This window comes from Xiphias gladius, chromosome 17, assembly GCF_016859285.1.
Source record: "Xiphias gladius isolate SHS-SW01 ecotype Sanya breed wild chromosome 17, ASM1685928v1, whole genome shotgun sequence".
NCBI classification, from domain to species: Eukaryota; Metazoa; Chordata; class Actinopteri; order Istiophoriformes; family Xiphiidae; genus Xiphias; species Xiphias gladius.
Window position 1 is genome coordinate 9,448,646 of NC_053416.1, and position 26,735 is coordinate 9,475,380.

Below are 26,735 nucleotides of genomic sequence, written 5' to 3' on the forward strand. Positions count from 1 at the left end.
CGTCAGGAAGAAGAAAAACAAAACAAACCCGATAGAGCCGCAGCAGCGTGTGGACTCCATTGAAAAGTGGGCCTTATTATCTCCAACACGGGAGCATACACGAGGTCTAACACGAAGAGAGGCGTCTGCGGGGGCGTCCTTAAGGTGAGTGGGACTGTTTCTGATCCGTTCTGCGGGGTGGGTGGGGGTCGGTGTTCTGGGAGGATTAGCCCTCGAAGCTAACGGCAGGTCGGTTGTTGTTGTGTATCGGGCTTCAGCTGGGATGAGGAAGGGGGCGGACGGAGGCCATACTGACTGCGAGCTGCGGGCGGAAGGGAAGAGGAGCTCGCCAGTTCCGCGATAAAAAAAACAAACAAACAACACGGCCGGGGGCGAAGTAAACACTGTTAGTGTGTCGCCTGTCGTGCTCTGAAAGCTCGTCGAGCTCTTGCGGAGAGAGTTGGTGTGCAGAAAGGGAGCAGCATGCTAACGCCTCAGGATGAGCTGAGATCCATTTTGGGGATAAACCTGTCAAAAATAACGTCCGGCTGATTTTGCTGATGTATCCCCGTGTAAAACGAGTCTCACCAGAAGTGGGTTACCTGTCTAACTCGCGGTTATAGTTGGTTACAAGATGCACTTATGTAAGGAGATCGGCTTGTACTCTACTTTTTAACTATCCTGCGCCCCTTACAACATACTTAAAATCATTTAACGTGCCATTAGTATGTCCAGTGGAACATTATTAAACCGTATTTGGGGTAGGAAAAGCCTCAGTGGGCCAGTGAAATGCCAAACACTGACTTTTTTTGCAGGCAGGGCAGCCCGAGCTCTCGGCAGGTACACGCCCCCCCCAGCACTAAACACATCCAGTGCTGCTGGAAAAAAAACTCGACACAGCCAGAAATTTCCATGTGATCTAAGGTAAATAATACACCCGCGCCAGACTTATGATTCCACACAGGGGATCTCATGATCATAAGGATTTCTTTGGGAAGACAGATTAGTTTGGATTTTCACCTATAAAAAACTGCTATATAGTTTGTCCACCGACTTTTTTACATATACGTTGGAATTGGTGTTTTCTTCTTTCATAGCGATACTAGTAAAATTCGCAGATTGGCGTATGGTCCCGTGTTGCATTCAGGTTTTGTGTTAGGTGGGAGATTTGACTTTAAATATCTTTTAAATATAGCTATCTAGGCCACGGGCATGTAGGCCTCCAACTTGTTTATCTTCTGCCTCAACCTAGATTGAAACGGGCTATGTATTATGAAGCAGCCCCCGTGATTGACAGTCGCGGCAGCCACTCCGGTACTAATGGAGGCGGGCGGTCGTCTGCGCTCGACCAATAGGGAGGAGAGATTACGTGGGTGTTGGCACAAAGGGTTAGATTGAGGTTTTGTTTTGCTTTGCTGAGGAGCTGTACTGAGTGCAGGGGCTGGCGAAATACTGTTGACATTTATGACTCTATTGGTTTTTTTTTAAAATAGGTAGTTTGCAATCTACACTTACTTGTTAGATAGTGATGATTGTTGTGATGTAGACGTTAGTGCTCCAATGCTGTCCCTCTTCAAAACAAGTGAATGCATCACAAAGAGAGGTAGGGATGTGATTTTTAATTTTTTTTTTTTTTTTTTTTTGATTTCGTTGAAATGCCTTTTTTATATTTTTTTATTTCTATTTCTCCTTCAGACCTTTCTGTATAGTTTTTGTGTTTATCTGCTGGCATTGTGGCTGTTTTTATATAATGTTTTTTGGGAGAAACTGCAGCTCATTGTGCTTTCATCAGCAGATGCAGTGTCTGTACCAGAGCTGTTCATCCATTACTATCGCTTTGTAACAGTGAGGGATAAAAAAAAAAAAAAAAGCTGTATATCATAAACACATGCGCCGGTACCAGACATCAGTCAATTCATCACATTGTTTTTTTAAAATCTTTTTTTCATGTTCTTCATTATTCGTTGTTATTATCATAGTTAATCTGCAACCATGTCCTTGTGTGCTTACAGCAAACGTTTTTCTGTCGTGGAAAAATTTACGTTGGTAACAATACTGAGGTATGACAAAAGGATGCCGTGTGGAATCTTAATGAAATGACCGGATCAAGAACCTGAAGCTTGTTTCTTTTTACAGATTTTTTCTCATTCACATGATCAGAAGATCAATCAAGAAAAAATAAGAGAAAATGATTGTTAGTTTAGAAAATTAGAAAATTGTTAGTTGCAGCCCTAGCTGTCACCATCACAGCGCTCATATTAATTGACCTTTTTCACAGCAGACATGAAAATGGTAAATGGCTGCATTTATTAAGTATTTCCATCCAAAGAGCTTTACAATTTGCAATTTCTTTCTGCAATTTACCATTTGTCATTAATCCATTCACACACATGTACATACATATACACACATGCATATAAACAGACATACAAACACACACACACACACACACACACACACACACACACACACACACACACACACACACACAAATACACAAATACACACACACACACACACACACACACACACACACACACACACACAATACGCACACACACACACACACACACACACACACACACACACACACACACACACACACACACACACACACACACACTGTCGGCAGTGAGCTACCATGCAAGGTGCTAGCCTGACATTTGGGAGCCATTTGGGGTTCAGTGTCTAGCTTAAGGACGTGTGGAGAGGAGGAACTGTTGTTTGAACTGCCAGTCTTGTCATTAGCAGATGACCCACCCTGCCTGCAGACCCACAGCTATGACCTGTCGTAGCAGGAAAAGCACAGGTGGAGTTCATAAAATTAATAACAAAGGCCCAATTTCAGAAATTATTGCAATGCAGCGCATCATTTAAAATTGATATTAGTTACACCTCCACATTTTGTTTCCTCTGATCATGTGCGTTCCCACTGCAGTGGCTCTGCGTCCCACCCAAGGGGGGCACCCCCCAGTTTGGGACTCGGTGGCCTACAGTAATCCTCCTGTTCAGTGGATACATAGTTGTGTTACAGAGCTGCTGTGGACTAGAATTAGACATTGGAAAAGAAGAAGCAATACTTAATTTTCTCAAATGATAAACACAGGTATACTCATGACACTGAGCTGTAGAGTTTAGTAAGAGTGAGGAAATCGACGAGCCAAAACACTTGAAATTAAGATGTTACAATAATGAACCAATAATCAAATTTTGTTTATCCTGGATTTTATAAATGTACACCTGAGTAGTTCTGAATTTAATCCCATTGACCACATAACAGCAATGAATCTGCTGTTTTAAGAGCTGTGCATAGTGCAGTAATCTTGTGAAAGGGCTGCTCAGTGAACAAAAGAAAGAATTGGCACTTGTGAAATCTGTTGTCATCTCTGTAATTCATCTTTTCTTTCCAGTAGGGCAGGGTGACCTTACTGAAATCAGCGTCATGACATAAATACTGGTATTTTTCTGCCATTTTCTCTGATAAGTCACATATATAATGATCAAAGTAATGTTCAAAAGGCAAACCAAAAGAAAAACAGAGTAACATGTTTCATTTATGTTTGTATGATTTGTAATTACAATTCACTTGAATCTTTCTTTTTAATTGATGAAGGATGACGATGAGGCTGTGATCATAAATCAGGATATGGTTCCACTGAAAGTCGATACATAATCAATACATGAGCAATTGGACCACTGTCACCTGCCTGTTTATACCACATAATGGCAGTATAAAAATGGCCATATAGATAAATCATTAACGACCTCAACCTTTATGAACAGTTGGCAGAGAGTGGGCATCCATATTCTGTTTGTCCGTTGCCACACTGTGCACACACCTTTAGGATTTGTGGATTAACGACCTTTCATGATATTTGCAGAGATTCTCTGTTCTTTTTTAGTAAACATACTGGCATCTCCTGCTTATTATGTCTGTAGGGATCAGGAACTGACTGTTATCAGTAGGTAACTCATTCCAAACAAGACACTGCTGATTGGCCTACTTGGATCATGTCCAATGTTGTGAGGCGGAGAATGTGAGCTGTTTGCTTGATAGCGAAGCTATGAGTTTAGCACAGCACCGTCACAATTTAACTCCTCTCTTTTTGTTCAGACCGGATCTAAAAGGGAGAGGAGGGAAGTAGTAGTTGGTTGTTGTAAATATAAATATTTTTTGTCATTTTTTCCCAGATCTGATTGTGTCTGAAGATTCAAAGATAAAGGTGACTGGTGAATGATGTTTCCAAGCATGAGGCTTCTTTAATCTGCCTATTTGGCATGCAGCTAATAATTACTGTTATTACTGCTTAATGTATCGATTTTATGTTTTTTTGTGTGCAAGTGTCAGTTTGGTAGAGCCAAAAGTAATTAAATGAAAAGCTTAAAATGCTCACTTGGCTTGGCATGCTACCACAAAACCCAGATTTATAATAATATGAAACTTAACATTTCATATTTGTCACTTACAGCGAGCAATGCTTGGGCATGTTCAATTGATAAATGACAATTAATCAATTGTGAAATGTATGACTATCAAACTTGAATTCAGTTTTCTTTCCACCACTAAAATAATTGATTGATCTACTAATACAAGCATGGGGAAAAAAACATCTCTATCTCTCAGATAATGTTGTGGCCCCAGCTGATGCTCATTTCTTGATGCACAGAAATGAGCTGTTGGGTGAGTCCATTTTACAGATAGCTGTGTGCGTGAATCTGTCATCAACACAGGAAACCATACATTTCTAGAGCCCTTGTATTGTTACCCAGCATGTTAATTTTCGTTGTAAGCGGATGTTATAAAGAACAAAAGCACATTTTGTAAACTGTGCAAGAAGACAAGATTATATGTCCAACATCTGAGCTGCAGCAGTAGAGAGTCATATATCCACAGTGCATCATGACAGAATAATCAAATGTCAATCAAATTATTGAGAGTAAGGAGAGTGTTTTTATTACCTAAGCTGGAAGGGCAAAAGCTGGCGCTTGTTTCAGACTCGGCAAAAATTCCATATGCACTTCTGAGATGTAATCTTCATCGGTTTATCTTTATTTACTGAACATGACTCTATGTATAGGGGTTTTTTTTTTGTTCGTCGTGGCCTCATAAAAGGGAAAAAAAAAACCTTAAAGTCTGAAATTTTGAGCCCTGTGCAAGAACCCTGACCTAAACCCACACTTTAGACTGTTGTGACCCTAAACCAAGGTAAATCCCAAAGTATAAGAGCTAAAAGAAAAGATCTAATGCTGCCAGTTTTCATCTTTGAACTAAGTCTGACCAGAAAACTATAAAAGAGAAATTCAGCTCAAATCTTTTGGGGCCTGTCAGGCTCGGTCATAAATATCCAGCGCTACATCACAGCCTATGTCAGCTACTGAGCAGTGAGTTGGATTATATTAAACTCTGCTACTGGAAAATATTCAGTGCAGCTTTGACTGGAGAGGTGAGAAGCGCTGTGACTCGTTTTCTGCATGTTTGTAAGATTCCTGGTTGTGAACACAAGCTTTCTGTTTCCTTCTGTGATAGCATAGAGCTTTAATGCTGTTGTTATTGTTGTGCTCAGGCCATATGTTTCCTCATTCTGCTTCTGCTACAAGTAAAGCCAGACACAGCTGGCCAGGAAGGAAGCACACACACTGAGATATGATGGTAATCACAATTTGTATTTTTGCGAGGCTGAGCTTCCAAATATATTGTTGGTCACTAAGAGAGTATGTGTGTACATACATATTTATCTGCCTAAGTTTGTGTGCTTGCATGTGCTTTGTTTTTTTGTTTTGTTTAAAGGTGCTGCTTTTACAAATGCTGTTGTACTAGTACTGTGCTCTGCCACTTCCTGTCTCTATGCAAAAGAGAATATATACATGCGGACAGATCTCGGGTTAGGAGTTCATTTGAGTCAGTGAGCCTCCAGTGGGAGGAAGTCATGTCGTCCCCGACCTCAGAGATGAGTGGGATTGGTGTACGATTGTGTGTCAGCTGTTTGCTGCATGGTTCGTGTCTCCATGCCGATTCTAATTTATTTGAGTTGCAAAAGAAGTGAAGGAACGAAGTATCAGCCCAGGTGCTGCAGTTGGTAGATGGTGCGGGAAAATGAGAAAACAACAAACGAGTAGAGAATTACAGTTTGCATTTGATGTATGCTCGACTGAGAGCAGACCACATGCTCTCAGAACTAATGCGGGGAGGTAGCTGAGTTTGGAAAAGTTGGTGATTTCTGAACATATGATGGAGGCAGGGATTGGTTTGCACCACAAATTTCTCAGTAGCTTATTCTCACAGAAACTTCCGGCAGCTACTGGGGATACGGCAGCGGGCTGCTGTATGCTTTGGGCTCTTTGTTAATGGACTTTCTATGGTGGTATGTCACAATGAAGAGTATTGTGCAAGTCATTTAAATACAGACAAGTATTTACACATTCAGTGAGAGATTACCAGATGCTCCGCCTCTGTCTATGCAATTAGAGCAACATTAACAACACCAAGTTTTCTTACTTCATATTAGAGCTGAATTGATTAGTCTATTTAATCAGTTAGTCAAGCGAAAGAAAAATAATTGCAACTGTTTTGATAATTGATTTTTAGTCATTTTCAAGAAAAAATGCCAAAAAACATATTTATACCTTATTAATTGTGAATATTTGATGCTTTTTTTCTGTTTTATATTATTGTAAACTGAATATCTCTGACAAAATCACCATATACATAAGTTAAAGACAATGACTGTGATGTGATTTAGGCTATATTTAACTGTAAAATGATCACTCAGAGAGAAAGTTAGAAGCTCATTCACATCTGTGTCAGGTGCTTTGTGGTCAGTTGAATGAGACGCATGGAGGGATGTGCCTGTGTGGGCCCGACCTCTTGCTCTTGGGGCAATACTGGCGACTCTCCTCTAAGGTTGTCCAAATGTCGCTAAATTTGTCGCAGGTGCTTTTGTGAAAAAAAGTCACTAAAGGGGTCTGAAAAGTCTGTAAATTTAGTGATGAAGGCGCTAAGTTGGCAACACTGCTAGTAAATGACTGCCTGATGAAGTAACAGAAACCAATTCATTTTGAAAGGGCAACTGTCAATGGGGAAACTCCAACACTCGGTCGGCCGACCAATGGTGTAACATCAGCACTCGGTCAGTCAGTCAGTCATTGACATTCGCGTTTATCGGGGCGGGCCCGGCTGTTGCGGTCCAACCAAAAATAACAGGAACAAGACTTATTCTTATTATTGCCAATATGTAAGACTACTTGCACCTTCTCCAATGCTCTGATCAGATGGGTTACAGAGGAAAATCAGGGTGCTTTATCACAAAGCAAGTTCAACTTAATCTGACTCCTTTTGAGTTATCTGGTTTCACTGAGCCCAACACTGGTGACACAAGATAATTGTTATCAAAACACTGTTGACTAAGGGTTTTCCTATCTAGCCTTGAGTGTAGTAATGTGAGTGAGCCAAAAGCAAACCAATCCCATGATGTAACATCATCAGTACAACAGTATAAATAATACCCAAATACTAAAAATAAGACTGTGGATCTAATTATATGTGGGAATTATTTTATTCATACTTTTTAAATATGGGAGGCATCTCTAACATATTCCCTTGTCTAGTGTAATTATGTAAAACAAATCCATTTATTTGCCTTTGTGATGTTTTAGTGCTTTCTTTGTCTCACAATCAAACTTTGATTGATTTAAAAAAAAATGATTACATTTAAAAAAAAAAGTACAAGTAAAGTAAAGGCTCTTCCTGCTGCCAAGTGTAGCTGAGAAGTACAGATGAATCCCTGATGAAGTCTGTATGATTCAAATAATTAATAATAATTTAATTTGTTTTATGAAGTCCTGTTTTAAACCCAGAGGGAGCACATGGTCATAAAAAAATACTTCTTCTATCTCTGATTTAATTATTGTGGGTAAAGGGATTTTACTGACTCATAAAATGTGGGTCAAAGGACTTTTGTCCTTGTTTGGGTCATTGGTGCATTAGCCAGAAAGGCATGCACTTTAAAATTGCTTTTCTAGACTTTGGGAAAATTTTACAAATGTAAAACCATGGACTGAAAAAAATCACAATACAAAGAGTAATAATTTAACTTGTTTGTAACTTCAGGTGTCCTGTAAAAATTTTACAAACATCTCTGTTATGATGGCAGCCTGTGGGGAAAATACCTTTGAGCTGCAGGAGATTTTTTTGTTGCAGTACCGTAAGTGGCCAGTGCGACAATTTGACAGCAAGGTGGAGCTGCGTTGCCGTCTCCAGCTCTCTCTAATACATCCATGGCCGGGATCCTTTACAATCATGACCCCGTTTTTTTCCAGTCATCTGATAAGTCAGAATTGGGGTTTGTGACTTTTGCTGATCTGATCCTGTAAAGTGAGGGTCGCGTCAGCTCATACGAGGTGTTGTCCGACTACGTTGTAAACCAAAAGTTTTTATAGTTGTTCCAAACAGTCACAGAGAAGGTAGAGTGCAAAGCCAGCCTTCATTGAGAGGGGAAGACGTGATATTGTTTAAATACGGGGATGGGAAAAGCACAAATTGGAAGACATTCATAGTGTTGTAATCAGATGTTGACATGAGAAGTGTCAGAATAATTTTGCCAAGAATGAAAAAACCGAGCTAGAAAGAGAAGTTTAAAGGTGCTATATGTAAGTATATGCTATTGCTACATAGCCAACGTTAACATTAACAGCTATTTACCTACCAGTCTAGAAGAAACGTTGGAGGTTCAGCAACAAAAACTTCAATCCTTTACTCACCAACAGCTGTCTCCAGCGGTGGAAAGCAACGCCAATGTTATCTCTTGTTTTGCGTCTGTTTCTATCATTACTTCTCTTCTGCTGAAGGTAGCATGCTAACCAGCTAGCCCTGGCCTGTCCTGTCTCGTGATACTGCTTTGCAATAGTGAGTCACTGTAGCGTCCAGTCTGCCCTCAGTCCAACATGAGAGATGAAATAGAAGCGGTGTTTAGAAGGTGTATTCTAACCTGTTGTCTTAATCAGGCAACAAAGCCTGAAGCTCTTGGTAAGTAAACCGCTGTTAATGCTAACGTTGGCCATGTAGCGATAGCAAAAGCTTGCTCCTTTCTCACCTCAGTACAGCTGGTCAATCCTGGTGTGAAGTGGGTGTGGATGTATGATTTTTACTTTCAGAAAGTTACAGAAAATGGTCTGTCACAGCTCCCCACATAGGTTATCTATGATGATTTGCCCCAGTTAAAAGTCAGCCGTCTTCATGATACCCAAAAACCTCCAACTGAAAGATAGCTGGCTAACACACTAATCTTGCTTCATGATAAAGGCCCCAGAACATCAGAGTATATTTAGGCCTTAAGTCTGTGAAAGCAGAAGTGAGCAAGGGGGACATATGAGGAAAAATGAGATTATGATAGATTAGCCTGCTCCAGTGCTGTGTTGACTTTAGATCCAGTTCTGGAGATGCAGTCAGAAGGCCCAGCCTCCCATCCAGCAGTTATCAGTAAACAGAGGGAGGCCTGGAGGCAACAGTTCTGCATTTTTAGAAGCGCTGGGACAGTGTTTCCCATGATATCCTCCTTCAAAGATACAAAAGCTGTTTATCTGATTAAAAACAAAGGCCTGGCTGTTTTTACAGTTGAATGGGACCGGTACATGGAGAAAAGGGTGTTTTAAAAAAATAAAAATAAAAAAATTCCTCACAAGGGAATTCTACTTAATTTCCCTTTCATTTACATTGTATCAGAAAAAAGAGCAGTTAGTATCTGAGCTCCATAAGTGACCTAGCAACCAAAATAGTGAGGCTCCTCAGTGTCTGTTTAATGGAGGATGGCACACACCCCTCCTTTTAGGAAATACTGATCGTTTAACACTTGTTTGTGCAGCTGCATGGTGAGATAATACAAGCAGCAGAGAAGGTGGGGTGCCTCATGGCTGGCAGTGAATGGCCAGTGATAATAAATAATGACAATATAGTGTTTGTTAAAATGTTTCATAATCCACAATTTATAAAGTGTTGTTGTTCGCCTGCTAGCTCTTGCAGCTTATGCATGCAGCCATGCCACCAATTTTTCCTGTCTCACCTGCTTTTCTCCACAGTGTCTTTGTATATTTCACCTGGCCAGTTCTAGTCTGACACACCTAATGACCTGCCTTACAGATGAAAATGGGTTATTATATCCTCCACAATCATAGCAACTTCATACAAGACAGACTGGATGTGTATCTGCAAACAGAAAGGAAACGGACTGGTTTATAACCACATGCTGTTTTCTTACTTTCACTTTTTGTGTCAACAGCTCTAACAGTACATCATATAAATCACTTTGTATATGAGGGTGGGATAAGTAATCAATACGCCGATATATTCAGTTAAACTCTGTAGATCTTTATTGCCCCCACATGGCAGTTTGCTTGCAGCAAGATTTAAAGCAATACATGACAACAAAACATGTTACCAGATAGTATGAAGCACCTTTCAAGCGTGAAAGGAATTTGAAAGAATGCGAAAGTGAGGCATATTAATTGGTGCAAATGCGCAGAGGAGTAAAGGTCCTTGTTGACATACGCACATACATACAGTACATACCTTTTAAACCTGGGCATCCAATACCCAATGTTAGAGAATGGTTTAGTAATCCTCTGCAATATGTGCTCTAGTCAAATGTAATCGATAAACTAGTTCCAACTTTCTGCTTTCTGATGGTTCAGTTTATGGCTGTTTGATATTTGAATGTTGACAAACATGTACAGTACCTGTGCGTGTGCGTGTTTGTGTGTGTGTGTGTGTGCGCTCTTTCCTCTCTCCAGTGAACTTAATGAAGCAGCAAATAAATACGGCAAGTGATTAGTTAATTGCACCTTGTTTATTCATTTATTTTTTTGTTTATTATTTTGCCTCCACTGCTACACAAATACTGTGATGTATCAGAGATGACTTCCTTGTACTCCACTGTATCATGATATTATTGTGACCCTGGGCAATGTATCCTAATGGTATCACATCGTGAGTGAAGCCATGTAAAAGTAAACATCTGCAACCTTGTTTAAATTGAATTGCTAAAACCTGCTTGTTAGTCTGAAGCGGTCAGTTAGTCAAAAGCATCTGCCAACCTGATGGATGCAAGTTTTAATTTTGCTCATGTAGCTGAAGTGTTGATACGTAAATTAATCAAACAAGTTGAAGTTTTTGTGCTTGATCTTTCTTATGAGATCAAATTTTCAATTAAGGAACAAAAATGATCTTGTTAGACCTGTTTATTTCTCACCCAGACATCGGGACCCAACAAAGGGAGGAAACTGACACTTTAAGGCTTCAGTGGTCTGAGAATATCAGAATGAATGAGCCAGCTTTGCAGCTTTTTTCCATCCATATGGGATTTTTGGAATAAAAAGAATTTCTTGAATGACGAGTGTTGAGATGATAATTTTTTTTTTAACCTGCTGCGAGCTTCTTTGGCAAAATTAACTGTTTAATTTTATGTTTCAGCTTTATTTTCCCCATTTAGTAATCACAGAGTAAATTAAATTTAGTGAAATAACCTGATTAACATAAGGTGCACGATTTCTAAAGCATAATTAAAAAAAATTTTTTAAATTTATACAGAATTTTGTCCCCCATTTTAAGTCTTTTTAAAGTTTGTATCTGTTTTGTGTCAGGCATATTTTAGATACCCGTTGATAATTAAAGATAGTTAATTTTAGGGATGCAACAAACGATTTTTTTGGTCTTTTTTTTTCGCATTATAAAATGAAAATGGTGGAAAAAAAAAAGTCTTGACACACTTAAATTACTTCTTTAATGTCCAGCAGTCAAAATCAGAAAGATATTCCGTTTACTTTTATAGAAGACAAGAAGACATAGAAAAGCAGAGAATATTCTATGTGATTTTTTTTTTTCAGCTTAAAAAATTATTTAAACAATCGATGGATTATCAGATTTGCAGAATAATTTTCTGTTGGTCGGCTAATGGATTCAGCAGTTGTGCTGAAATGTGCAAATTTATCATTTTTATGTCTGTTTAAAAAAATTAAATATCATATTACTGTTTGGTTCATTCCGTTTTGCTTTGTTTGCAAACCTGTTAACTTTACACGGTTCATCCTTTTGTAGTTTAGTGTGAGAGAAACAAACAAGCTCAGCAGCTGTAAAATGTATCTGCATGATACCGGTGGGTTGTTTCTTTGTTTCCTTCTCTTTTGATTCTAATACTTCTGCTCTGTGCCCTCTCTGTTATTATCACAGACCTAAAGCATACCGAGAACCACACCAGACCACAGAAGACCAGATCAGACGAAACCAGGTTGAGCACAGTTACTGACTCCTTCCCTCTCCCCTTCCCCTCCCCCCCAGCCGTGCAGGCTGCATCCACCAGCACTCTGCGATCGTCTCCCTCAGCAGTAATTTATTGTGCTGATCAGACAACCTCACACCACTGGGACTGGACAGGAGACCCAGAGGTTCCCCCCGCTGGAGCTCTAAGCTGTGCCTGGCAATGCCTCAGGTAAGAGGGACGACAGAGGGAGGGAAACTGCACCGTCACTGCCACACAGGTAGACAGGTTTCCTCCTACACATGGCTGGACAGCCGGGAAATGAGATTATTTCCAGCTGTTGAATACTTGCGCAATCAACCACAACCATAATGGCGTTAAACCCTGGCAGATAAAAATATGGACTTTCAATTTTACAGCTACAGGAATTATAACATATATTTTTATTTATAAACCAAAATTGAGTTGACTGACTGTCAGCACAAATTAAATCAAAAAAGGACCAAAATCTGCAAATCCAGCGAACAAATGGAAACAAAGGAGCTTTTCAGTAACCACACGCAGACAGGCAGTATCATAGATTTGAAACACAGTTCAGTAGTGTTGAAGGAGGCGAGTGACTGACCCTTGTTCAGTGTGACGTCTGTGGACGATGCATCCCAACAGCTGCTGGGAGCAGATGGACTAACAGGGAATGAGTTACTGAATGAAAATGTGAACTCTAGATCCCTATAGAAAAAAGTATGAAATGATGCAGTGTTGAGTGCGAACATAATTTTGGATCTTTTCTTTTTTTTTTTTGGTTCTCTGTGGTGCTGAATTAATAGAAAAGTTACACAAAGTTTTTTTCTTTTTAAAATGGTACTGCTCTTCTTTCCCTTGGGCTCATAATTTATCACATTACCATTCATACTAAATACTATAGTGACATAAAAGACAATTATTCAGCAATTATTAGCAGTTATGATTGAAGTTTCTTTTGTACTGACTCCTTTACCTTGTCAGATACTTAATAAATGATCAATCGGCTCCTGTCCTGTTACCATCTTTGCTAAATCTGACTGCCGTGGTGGCGCGTTGGTCTGAGACACAAACTACTGTATATAACTGCAACATCTCTAGTTTGAATTTGACTGGAGACCGTTGCATTTCCTGTCCTTCTCCTTATCGCTTCACAGTCCTTGCTGTTAAATATAGGCAAAAATGCTTTAGAAGGGTCGATATATTTGCCGATATTAGCTTTATTGTAGATATATCGGTATCTGTGTATGTCAGCTGATGAGTAACTAAATGATAAGTTCAGAAATGTCAAACAAGGTTTGAGGTGATTTAGATTCAGTGTCATCATTACACAGTTTGTCCACCATTTTTGTATCTTTATCTGAGGGACCTTTATAAATATTGCTTGTTTATGTTATGTGTTTATATTTTTAAAAAATTAGTACTTGCTGATTTATCGTTATTGGATATTTTAAAACCACAAATATTATTCGAGTATCAGTTGCGCTATATTACATACAAAAATAATGAAGACAATACAGAACTAGAGTGACACAGAACAGATACAAGAAATACAAAGAAAGATGAAGGAAGAACTTGGTTTATCAGATTTTGGTTTAGCTGATGGTGATGTCTATTATATATATTTTTTGCTTTTATTTTTTTCCTATTGTGTTGCAGCCCAGCGTCAGTGGGATGGAGCCTCCCTTTGGGGACGCCTTTCAGAACTACTCATTTGCTGACCAGGCCCTGACCAGCACTGAGCTGCTTGCCACCAGCTCTGACCCAGATTTCATGTACGAACTGGTGAGTGGCTGCAAGCATGAGCACGCACGCACGCGCGTACGTACGTACGTACGCCGTGAGGGGCTACGTGCACATGCGCACGCATACATGCACGCACGCACACACACACACACACACACACACACACACACACTCTCTCACACTTTCACAGACAGACACACACACACACACACACACTCATTTCACCAAGGCTGTGTTAAGGACAGGTATCAGGCCTTGTTAACCATTCTTTGAGCCGGACTTCTTTTGAAAATCAGTCACAGCTGCTCACGCTGCGCTGTCACTGATCTGCATCTGAATGAAGGATCCAAGTTTAAAGATGAACGGCGAAAATTCAATTTCCTCATGCGTTAGATATTAAATAGTTTTATCAATTGCAACTGATTTTTTTTTAGCGTAAATAAATAAGTAGGAAATTTGACTATTGTTATGTGCTAATAGTCCCCTCTTATAGAGTATAGATGTGTTTGGCTAGTTTTTTAGTTGCATTGGAAAACTTATAAAACGCTTCTCATTGTTCATCAAAAACTGACTTGCATAAAAGTTACTCTAAACATACTTACGATTGTTAGTGACTTTAGTAACATCTGTCTTTTCTTTGGGCTGAACTGTAGCTGATTTCAGCTCAGCTTTTATTTGAGTGCAGAAAAAAAAAAAGAGAAAAGAACAGATCTTTCTACAAATGATATCTCCTTAAAGCAAATTGCTGCGTGTGACAGATAGAAAGACACACTGATGTTGAAGAAACGGCAATGCGAGTCATCTAGGGGAGTTTGGCAAACACACATGAACACATATGGATACTCTCTCATTGCTTTTGTAGCGTCCAACAGAATCTGTGTAGTTTAGAATTTAGTTTTGCTCCCTGTTTGTACTGTCAGATATTAGCCTTACTGTTAACTGATCACTCTCAGCCTCATCGGAACTGTGTGAAGTTTCTGCTGATGCTAACTGAACATTTCCTGCTGCTGCCACTTCACATTAAAAGCTCCCCACTGGCAAACCAGCGATAGCCTTGTATTATTAAGCAGCTATGCAATTTGCAATTAGGATATCACAGGGTGAGCGGAGCTTTGTTATGTGGAGCTATTCTTCAGAATTTGGCTGTTTGGTCAGTGGATCAGTTTTGAAGATTGCTGGGAGGAAAAGTACCAACAGAAATGGTCACGGTGAGATGATTGATGAAGAGCTGCAGATGACAGGCTCTTGCCAGATTCACCACACCGCCAATGTGTCATCAGGCTACACAACATGTTTGACCTTCCCATGCTGTGCAGTGGGAAAAAAACTTTCGTGGTCGAAGTTGCTCACGACTCAGCTTGAGTGTCACCCATCTGTATTTATAAAAAAAAAAAAAAAAAAAAAAAGGTTTTACACAACCTTTGCAAAAGTTAAAATTAAATACAAACAGAAAGGCAGGTAGGAGTGAATTCAAATAGACGACATTTTGGCTTACTGGGAAACCTAAATAGAATGAGGCCATCATATAGTTATCAGTAACACCTGTGCCTTTTCTGCTATAAAACATCCACGTTTGCAGGGACGACATTTGAAAAACTGTAAATAAACCTTTACACGCGGTCAACTCAGCTGCCAACGCGGCATTTAAAACGGAGCTCTGTGTCTAATTGTTCAGCAGCCATGAACAGCAGCCCGGCTCACAGGCGGGTGATGTGAGGAAACAGACGGCTCACCTGTCACCACTCGCGCTGTCAGCTGCCGGTGTCCACCTCAATTTACTGCCCGCTGTAGACTAAACAATAGTGATACACTGCCGCGCTTTCAAGTTCTCGCACCATAGTATCACATTATTGTGTAGGACGACCTGCCATCTTCTTCATCCCTCCAGTTAGTTTTCACTGTGCACAAACGTGGGTTAACTTAATGGGCTGTAAAATAAAACTCATTCTGCAATATCTTGTTATGATCTACCCCATCTCCCCTATAAAGACATCCAGGGATCTAGAGTAAATATACAAGAGGGGTCAACAAAGCTGTATTTTCTGTGGCGGCTGAATGCTTCTAATGTTGACAGATGCCTGATGGCATTATTTTACAGACCCAAAGATCACATTGATTTGTTGTTATGGAAATTTTATTGTACAAAGGAGGAATCAACTGGGAAACATTGTCAAGACAGCAAGTGAAATCACTGCTGAGCAGCAGCCTTCCCTGTCTGATATTTATAGCAGACAAATCACACGGAAAGCCAAATCCATTCTATCAAATCCAGACCATCTTCTCCTTAAGGAATTTGACATCCTCCCCTTAGGTCAGAGATACAGGTTTCCAAAAATTAGATGCAACAGGTTCAAGTTTTCATTTATCCCATGTGCAATAAGTGCTCTCTATTTTAATACATTTTAAAGCGCCGCTGGGTACCTCACACAGCTTAGCATTTTATTTTTCTTATCTTTATCCTCTGTGTTGCAGCTCTCCTTGCTTTCATGATACACCCTTTATTCTGCTCAGAATTTCTTGCATAATACCAGCACTTTCCATGTCTTCAGTTGTCTTGTTGTATTTTTATCATGTTTGTTTCGTGTGTTTGGTGATAAAGAATTTCCACCGGTGGGCCAGTAAAGATTTGAACTGAGCTTAACTGAACCGAACTGATATTCACAGCCATCAGAACCACAACACGAATGTGTTTTGCCTTGTTCTGGGCCAATTCAAAGCTTTCTGACAAAAAAACAAATTAGAAATGTCGTCATACTTCAGCTCCAGAGACCTTCACCGACTAGGCATATGCTGATATGAATTCTTAGGGCAGTTGTCGTTGCCAAAATGTCCTTATGACAATGTTGTGATAGCAAAATGAAAATAAAATTATACCATGCAGGCCTTCAGCAGTATTCAACCATACTGAGATCACCAAGACAACTTGAGTTGAAGTGGCCCAGAGATGTGTTGTTAAGTTTGTTGTGCTGTTCTGATTATTTTTATTCATATTTTCAGTCAAATACTTATAAGGAAATAGGTCTTTCAATGGCGTATTTACATATTAAAAGCACACATGCATGGTCCTTTTTTTCCAGTATGTTGCATATTTTTCAGATTGTAATCCTAAAATAAAAGTCAATTTATCCATACAGTTTATTTCATGGACATGTGCAGTCCCGATGTCCTTTGGATGGAGGGTATAGATTGCAGATTTTTTAAAAATAACTTTCATCTTTGATGGGGAAAAGCTTCTATAGGGTGTCATGTTTCTGTCTCTGCTGCAATGTGTTGGTTCCTTCACTCTCCAACGTGACAAAGTTGATGACTTTTTTGTGTCCAGGCCACAAATGTTTGGCTAGAGGCGGCTCCCCTTATCGGTAATCTGAATCCACTTATCTGATTCTAAGGTTGCAGTAATCAGTTTTTGGATTGTGATCTTAAATGTCCTTGTGCAAGTTAAAAAACAATCCTCCTAATCGATGAGAACTTTAACATCAAAAACTAAACTAAATAGAATTTAAAATAGAACATCTTCAGCCCACCACCTGCTTGACTCACCGCCATCTTTTCTCTCCCTCGCTGCAGGACAGAGACATGACCCACCGGCAGAGCCCCTGTGGGGACAGCATGGTGGGGGTTGGGGATGGAGGAAAGGAGGTGGAGGGCTGTGTGGATCAGCTCATGGGTTTGGGCGAGTGTGAGACGGTCTACAGCAGCTCAGCGTTCGAACAGTGGGACTCCTACTGGGAAGACCTCACCAGGTACTGGATTATTTATTTATGTGCTGTAGATTATTTTTAGATCAAGTCAAAAACAGCAGCAAGCAAATAATATGTAAAAACATACTGATGAATTTAAGGAAACTAAAAACCGCATACGTGTTTCACCCCTAAGAGAACTTCCTGAAGTTGAAGGTGGCTTACATTGTCAAGAATTTTGCATGAGGTCACTTATGAATGGACAGTGCATTAACTAGCATGGTATTAAGTAGTAAGGGTACAGGAGGTTGCGTTTAGTGTCCAGAACACTTTTTGGTTTTCAGTAGGCAGCAAAAGACTCTAAGAAAGACACAGTCAGTCAGTTGCTTTAAAGTTATAGAAAAAGTACTGAAAACACATCAGTGAGACGCAATGTTTTTTCATTATGATGGACATGGGCACTGTTTAATTATTTTCAGCCAGTACCATATACACCGTCCTGCTACTGTAAATAATCAATACAGCACAAAATGGGTGTTAATGCGCAGCGGAAAAAAGTCCCCAACAAATGCTCTATTTTCTTCTGATCTAGTAATATTCGATAAAAAACCAGCTGTTTAAAGGAATTACTGAGCCTTAAAAAAGTTTTTGGGGGGGATTTTTGGAGCAGCATTTTCTTGCATTATCAAATGCATGACGGGTACTGGTCCCGCACTTCCTCGACATGAACTGGGTCCCTTGGAAAACAACAACTTGTGAATTGGGAGTATTGCTGTTCTAGTTTACAGGACATTTAAAATCTGTTCTATACCAGAAAAAATGGAATAATCATATCCTCAGTCATGGCGTATCTTTTTACCAGTTTGCTGTTTATAACATTTACATTTACTCATTTGGCAGATGCTTTTATCAAAGAGACTTACAAGTTTGCAATAAATCTTTATAGTCTGTAAAATGTGAAAAAGATTGTGAAAAATCGCAAAATCCTAAAGGCCAATATTATGTCTTTAAGCTGCTTTTTTTTTTTCAACCAACAGTCAAAAGCCCAAATGTATTAAATTACCAGTAACATAAAACTGAGAAAGGCAGCAAGTCCTTGCATTTGAGAAGCTGGAACCAGCAAATGATTGGCATTTTTTCCCTGAAAAATAATTAATCGATTGTTGTAAAATTGTTGGACATTCATTTTTTTTTCTAATCAGCAAATGATCCACTAATAGTTTCAGGACGAGCTGAATTCACTGAAGTCAATAAAGAGGGGTGTGGCGTAAAGTAGGTTGTACACAGCGATCCCCATGCGTCATGTGGTCTCAATATGAAATCATTGAATTTTACTGCAGACAGATAAGAAGTCAGTCTGTGACCAGGACAGGTGCCTAAAGGTTTTTACAGCAGTAGGGTTCACTGTCGAGGGCTGGTCATCTTGACCTGACACAAGTGTGACACTGGATGAATTGGAACAGGGAGCGGTTTTGCTCGGAGGCAGGGAGTGGTTTAAGGGGCCAGTGAACAACAAAGTAGCTGTTTGCCGCAGTCTCCTGGGATCTCAGGTGATGCTCTGTCTGTCCTGCAGCTATGCCGACGCTTTGCTGCCAAAGTAGTTTGTGTACTCTCTTCTCTAATGTTGTGTGTCAGCTAAGGGGAAGAAAACAGTCTCTGCAGTCTAAAGGCTATTAAAACTGAGATGGAATAGGGCTGGCTGCTGTTGGATCCGGGGAATCTGCTGCTGACAGGGTTGATTGAGGTCATGTTTAACTGGAACAGAGGAAAGTGCTGTATCTTTTGGCTAATGAGTGACTCATTCTTTTTCAACCTCGCCTGTCCAGGCTAGTCCCGCACTGCTGTTTGATAGCTCTCATGTGTTATGGAAAGTGTTTCTGGATCGGCATAAAGAGATCAAAGCAGACAGTTTCTGTGTGGGTGTCAAAACTATAACTACCAGATGCAGAGCCAAGACAGCCTCGGAGCTCTCTGTTTGCCCCTGGGATCTATTTGTATCTTGTGGTATGAAGAGGTTTAAATGCCTTCAGGTTTCTATCACCTGCTGCAAATGTTGAAAACCATAAACTGAACACAAAGCAGAAAAATTACAGGTGAAAAAACAAACACGAACAGGTGCAAATTTGCCCTAGGAGGATTGAAATAATGGACAGATTCATCATTCAGACTGGAAACAACAACTTGAAAAAGTCGAACTTATCTCCATCTCTGTGATCTTGACAAGTGGAATACGTGCAGGGTCTAGAGTAAATTAACGGATATTAAATGAACAGAATTAGCAGGGTTTTTAGTTAGCTACGAGAAGCTAACATGGCGAATTCATGACATTGATGTTTAACATTCACTGTTTGTTGCTAATAAACACGAAACACACACAAAAAGACCCAAAGTAAAGTTATAAATTAGCTTCATGAACAGTGTGAATTCACCTGAAAGCCATTTTTAAATCAAGTTGTATTGGTGTTGAATGTTGTATGACCAGTGCTATCACATGACCTGTTGCAGTTGCTGCTCCAAATATCAGCTTCCTTCAGAGAAAAGCACTTCCAGGCATAACTCTAAGTCTCTGTTTGGTTCCTTTGTATCAGTCAAACTGTTTACATCTAGGGCTCCAAGGGTAGAGTCCAAGATAAAATCTTCAAATTATTGCCTTGTCCAAATATGTTCATTTTACAATGATATAAAACAGAGACAATCTGCAATTTTTTGCATGAAAAAATTAAATTATTACAGATTATTTTATCTGTTGATTAATGACTAATTTATTAATCATCTAATTGTAGCAGCTCTATTTACATCTGTGAATTCATTTAATTTCTTTGAGGGGGGGCTTCTATCATGCCAAAGAAAAAATTTTTTCACTCGCATCAACAAGTGCTCTATGAATATTCTGAAGCTCTAACAACATTACATAATTAAGAAAAATGGTCAATTTTTTTCCCACCATCCATTATCACATCTTCTCTTTATTAAAAACACCAATGCGACATTAAGGCTTTTATTACAAATTCAAATTTAGACCAAAAAGAGGAAACAGTAACATTCTTGAGGTCACATACAATGACTAGACAATGAAAGGTTTCACTGTTATTAGACCTGCATGTCTTTGTGCTTACAGATACACACGGCTGGCCAGCTGTGACATCTGGGGAACCAAAGAGGTGGATTTTCTCGGACTGGATGACTTCTCCAGTCCCTACCAGGATGAGGAAGTGATTAGTCGAACCCCAACACTGGCTCAACTCAACAGCGAGGATTCGCAGCCTGTGTGCGAGGCGCTGTACCCCCCTGCCGACCTGACCCTGCCTTCCCCCCAGCCTCAGCCTCAGCCCTCCCAGTTTCCCTGTCACAGTAAGAGACCCCTGGTCCCCGGCCAAGGATCGGGCCCCTGCTCTGCACGGCCCTCTCCAAGCTCCACCTCCTCATCCCGTCCTTCCCGCAGTCTTCTCCCAGACTTCCCTGAAGGCTCACAAAAAGCCACCAGACCTGTCCCCTCTAGCACTGAGACTATGGCTAAGACCCAGAACCACCTCAGTCTCACCCAGGACCACGGCCAAGCTCAAAGCAAACCCCAGGGGCGAGGAACCAAGATGGTAGCCCCAACTTCCCATGGCTCTGACTTTGTGCGGAAGGCTAAAGTCCGTGTGAGTGCTGCGCATAAAGCTCACCCCGACATGCCCTCCCAGACAGATTTTGAGAGGTCGGATCCGCCGCTACCTCTCTCCCAGCCCCAAGATGAATTGGCTTCCACTTCAGCTAGCGCCACCTTGGTGGGACTTCCTGGTGCTGCAGCCGGTGGTTCCAGCAGCCTCACAAGCTTTGAGAGGAGGGCAGAGGGGACGGGGAGGAGAGAGATGCCTGTAGGCTGGTCTGCCACCGTCCCTCAACTACTGGAGGCGAGCCAGGCCCTGGAGGGCAGCACCTCTGGGCTAGTTAACAGCGGTGATAGCGTGGCAGGGGCCAGCGGCGGCGGCGGCGGTGGTGGAGGCATTCTGGTTGTCGAGGGCACAGAGAAGAGTAAGGAGGAGGAACACAACTACTCTCTGTTCCTGACCCGCAGCAGACTGGCCGCCAGAGCACACTCCCAGTTGGAGGAGGACGAGGAAGAGGAGGATGAGGAAGAGGCGGAGGAGGAGGAAGGCGATGGGCTGGAGCTGGACGACGAAGACCACGATGAGGGTTTCGGCAGTGAGCATGAGCTGTCTGAGAATGAGGAGGAGGAGGAAGAGGAAGAGGATGAAGACTACGAAGCAGACAAGGACGATGACATGAGCGATGCCTTCTCTGAGCCAGGTACCCGTCATCGGTTGCGTCTGGGAAACATGTAACCAATCACTGGCGATTTGTTACTTATTTATTATTTAGTTATTACCTTCCTTTCGGTCTCTATTTCCCCTTCATTTTCATTTTTTTGTCTTTCTGTTGCTATAATTTCGTTGCTATCCTCCTGTCTCTTTTTATCCTATCACCGCCAGGCTGTGACGTGGAGCTGATGGAGGACATTAAAGGCCTGACAGCAGGAGTCTCCAGCCGGAAGAGAGGCAAGCGCCGCTACTTCTGGGAATATAGCGAGCAGCTCACCCCCTCTAAACAGGAACGTATGCTTAAGCCGTCTGAGTGGGACCGACACACGCTGCCTAGCAACCTGTACCAGAAGAACGGGCCTCTCCATGGTACACACACACACACACACACACACACACACACACACACACAAATTTTACACTGGAGCAGAATATTTTCGCAAGCTTTGTAGGATATAAGTCTTACTTCAAGATTTGCCAATGAGGGTGGGTCAAAAGCTTTATGAGGATCTTAAAAGGAAAGACTTTATTTTAATTTCAGTGCCTCAAGCTCAGCTTCATTCATCACTTCAGTCATATTTGCCTTTCAGTAACACCACATAAATAATGGTCCGACACAGAGTGATTAATTATTTTGTTACTGAACCCAGACATGTAATAGATCCCTCACAGGTGTCACCAACCGTGACTAAAGAGAGTTTAAAATCTGTTTGCTGCTCACAGTACTGAGAAAAGGTATTAATCCTCTAAGAAATATTCAGTGAACAGTGAGAGAGTGAAAAATTAACATAATGTGTAAAATTCAGATGGATTCTCCTACTTTCGGTGAGCACTTCAAAATGAAAGGAAAAACGAGGAGGAGTTTGAGCTAATATAGGTGCAAGCAAGTGCTTCATGGTTCATTTCCTATTTTCCAGATTATTTAGCATACATCAACTAATATTAACTTGATAAACACAAAGAAACCAGTTCATAAAGTGGCAACGACACCTGCAGTTGCCTAGTTGTTTATTATTTAGACTGAGTGAGAATCCCAGACTGCGTATAACGAGATGAGACATCTTGCAGCGTCAGTGCTCTGCATTGAGCTGCGGAGGACGAGACATCGTTGAAACATTAAATCAGATTTGAGAGTAATCTCGGTTGCCTTCTTTTGTCACGAAAGGAAAGTACATGCTGAAGAAGTCACGTCGCACGGATGTGGAGGACCTGACTCCCAATCCGCGCAAGCTGCTGCAGATCGGCACGGAGCTCCGCAAACTGAACAAGGTGATCAGTGACTTGACACCGGTCAGCGAGCTGCCGCTGACCGCGCGGCCCCGGTCCCGCAAGGAGAAGAACAAGCTGGCGTCCAGGTAAAACGCATGTAGAAGTATACTAGTTTTATCACTCAGAACGTGAGTGTAGCTTACAGTAAAGCTGTGAAGATGCTGATTGAGAGCAGTATTTCATGTTTCTCAGTGCCCACCATCTGTTGCATTTTGTAGAGCCTGTCGTTTAAAAAAGAAGGCCCAGTATGAGGCAAACAAGGTGAAGCTCTGGGGACTCAGCACAGAGTACGGTACGTTGCAACACACGTTTCAGATTTAAGTTTGTCAACCTTTGAATCCATTTTTTTTCATGCCTTGTTAATAGATCTCCTATCAAATTTATTTTGTTTCCTCTAAATTATATTTCTATTTCATCTAAACCTATTAGTGATAATGGTGGTTATCATATTTTACCTACCTGTATCTATTTTTAAGCTTTGTCACATTAGAATTTTACCTTCTGATTGTTAAAAAAACGAGTAGATAAGGGCCTGTATTCCTATCACCAACAAATAACAGTTTTTTGCAGTTTGCCAAAATCCCTGACGTTGAATGCATTTTAAATGACCATTTTGTGTTCATGCTTCTGAGTGTGTAATCTGTGCTCTAACATGTGGCGTCCTATAGATCGGCTGCTGTTTGTGATCAATGCCATCAAGGAGGAGATTGTGGCACGAGTCGAGGACTCCTCTCCTCGTCCAACCAACATGACTGACACTCTGGAGCGGCTCATCCAGGAGACACTTGGTGAGAATTAAAGAAGGTGACTACAGAGTCACCAGAAACACATGAAATGTAATAGACATTACCATGTGAAGGATGATTAAAAAAAAAAAAGTACTTGAAATTACATTTAATTTAAACAACTAGTATCAGTATCGTAACTAAGTTCTTCTTAACTCATTCCTGTCTCTGTTGACACTACAGTTATTACAGACCATGGGCAAGTTCATATAGTCTTCTCCTTACCATCTAGCCAATTGAAATTCAAACAGTGGAAGGTTAGCAGCTCTTTACTTGAAGGTTCAAAGAATAAAGAACAAATAATACAATATATCCACAGCTTTATTGGACAGATTTAAAGAAGCGGATGAAATAACATTCTCATTGTACGTATTTGAGACAATCAAGTTGCATAAACAAGGTTTTTTTATGCCATGTCTGAATGTATCTTTCTTTGTCTCTCTGTGCAGTGGCATCACCCGTTGCTGGGCAGACTTCAGACTTTGTCAACAAGATCTTGGAAAACACGGGACGCGGCGATCCCACCGGCGGATTGGTCGGCCTGCGAGTCCCCACCTCCAAAATCTAGACAAACCGCTGTCCACTGAGAGGAGTGGACTAAACATTACCACCGTGCTGTCCCATTGTAACTATGCTCCCCTCTGCATGCCCCTCCAACCCCGAGCACATACACATTGTTAGTGACACAAACACACATACCACTCCCTGTGTGTATGTATGTGTGCTTGTTTATAGCCATGCACCTATATGGCATACACCCTAGCTTTCTGTCTCTGCACACTGCGTGCAGAGTCAGTGCGTCACTGTCTCCCAACCCATCGTGAGCATCTGTTGGGAAATGCGCCTCTAAAAGCAATTGATGGTAAGGTGTATAGCTAATAGCACGTCCTAAATCCACTGGTGATTATTAGATGTGTTTAACATAGCATTGTGTTGGGTCAGTTCTACTGGAGGTCTGCTCCCGGGGCTGAGACAGAGACAGTCACACGAGTGCAACCACTGGAAATACTTTCACACAATTTGTTTGATGTTGTAATGACGGAGGAAGAACTGTTACACGTTGGACACCATCAAAGGTTGAAAAAGTTATCATTTCCTAGAAGAGCTTCACCTCAAATGGCAACGAAAATTAAGTCTGGGATGTTAAATTGACCCACTGAGTAAAGCACTTTGATGAAAACAGCTTTGGTTGCCAAGATGGCTGCAGAGAAAAAAGCAGCGCGCTCTGAGGCGTTTTGGGGTGGCTGGAAATATTTTGTTTTGAAGGCCTAAATATGTTCATGCCATCCTCTGTTTGCCAATCAGCTCTGCTATTGTTAAAATGTAGGAGCTAACTCCTAGCAAATTAATGCTCTAAACAGAACAGCAGTAGAGGCTGAAAGTTAAAATGTAGAAATTAAGCGACAAACATCCTGCTGGGTTGAAGTTTGTGGCAGGCAGGAGGAATCTTAATGACTCATTTTGACAACGTTAACTTAAACAACAGGAGGTAGTTGACCATGTGGAGAGGAAGCGCGTGTAGTTTGGTGCTTTTTGGCCTTTTGCTGGTTATAACTGGACTGGATGAAACAGGCATTCTGCCAGTATGGGAGTGGACTGTGAGGAAGATTGTGGTGGTGATGAAGAAGACATGAACAGTGATCCATCTCCTCTAGGAATCTGTACATAGAAGTGTCTCCCAGTGAAAAACGGCACCGGCTCCCCTTTTTGTACAGTAGAGATGACCAGGCTAACAGTTTGGTGTGTTCATACTAGTGTTTGATCAGAGTTCTATTAATTGTGCCTTGTTTATGTATGTGTGTGTTTCTGTAAGTCTGAATGAGTATGTGAGAGGGACTGAACGAGAAGAGGCGATCGGTCAGAACTCCCTGAGGTCCAGCCAAGGAGAGGACTACTTTACACTGAGGGAGATTGTTAGTGAATGCGAGGAGGGAGACACCTGTGGGGTTTGTTGTGTATTTCAGTTGTTTAAAGATATTCTGAATGTACATAAAACAAATGGAAGCTCTTGTTGCGTGATGCCACAGAGTCTGTGTATATAGGAGGGCTTTGCAATAGATTACTTATGGTTTTTGGTACTCTTGTCTTTGGGGATCAGGGGAGGGTTATCTGATATTTTCGTTTAGAGTTACAAAAAATATTTGCACACTATATTTTGATTGTTTTTTGTACCAAAGACACATGCAACGAAACGGCGACCAGCCAGTTAAAGTAAGGTTTTGCACAGCTTACCTGACGCCGTATTGAATGTAAGAAATGTGGGAGGGTCAGGGAACTTCATAGAACTGTGAAATTAGCTTGGGTCCAATTCTGTACAGAAAAGGAACATTCATTCATTTTTTTTTTTTTTTTTTTTTTTTTATAAATCTAAAATTTTACCCCATCTGTGGGCTTCTCCAGTAAATTTGTTGCTTAGGAAGCATTTCATTCCTGAACTGAATCCTCTCTCCACATGCTAATTGTGTTAATGGCTCTATCTAGGACAAAAACCAGGAGCACTAGTAGATAAGCTATGTTACATTTTTGCTTGTTTGTCAAAATGTCACCAACAATAACCAAAATGTTATGTTCCTGTGTCACTTGTTTGATTTCTCTATGTAGATGAGGTGTAGTTCATCAACAAAATATTAACAGAATTGTGTTTTAAAGTACTGTATATAGAAACATTACTGATATATCTATCAATGATGAAATGCCACTTTTCAT

The 26,735-nt window shown here is 40.8% G+C and overlaps 1 protein-coding gene across 4 annotated transcripts; it reads left to right on the forward strand.

Annotated features, from left to right (window-relative positions):
* crebrf (creb3 regulatory factor) lies at positions 1–26,349 on the forward strand. Of its 4 annotated transcripts, none has more exons than XM_040151559.1 (11): positions 1–144; positions 4,171–4,202; positions 12,197–12,455; positions 13,905–14,030; positions 17,559–17,734; positions 20,790–21,964; positions 22,147–22,344; positions 23,141–23,330; positions 23,463–23,536; positions 23,913–24,032; positions 24,479–26,349. In XM_040151559.1, the coding sequence occupies exons 3-11, from the start codon at positions 12,447–12,449 to the stop codon at positions 24,595–24,597; spliced, it is 2,187 nt and encodes a 728-aa protein (XP_040007493.1). In that variant the 5' UTR covers positions 1–144; positions 4,171–4,202; positions 12,197–12,446; the 3' UTR covers positions 24,598–26,349. The 4 variants fall into 4 exon arrangements, with proteins under 4 accessions (XP_040007493.1, XP_040007495.1, XP_040007492.1 ...); XM_040151561.1 differs by having other exon boundaries at positions 12,305–12,455; XM_040151558.1 differs by lacking the exon at positions 4,171–4,202.
* Positions 26,350–26,735: the final 386 nt, after the last annotated feature.

What these genes read in the sequence shown, in the direction of transcription:
- crebrf (XM_040151559.1), top strand. An exon ending in CAGATTTCATGTACGAACTG is followed by an intron (nt 14,031 to 17,558) that starts GTGAGTGGCTGC and finishes CCCTCGCTGCAG; the next exon opens with GACAGAGACATGACCCACCG. An exon ending in GCTCATCCAGGAGACACTTG is followed by an intron (nt 24,033 to 24,478) that starts GTGAGAATTAAA and finishes CTCTCTGTGCAG; the next exon opens with TGGCATCACCCGTTGCTGGG.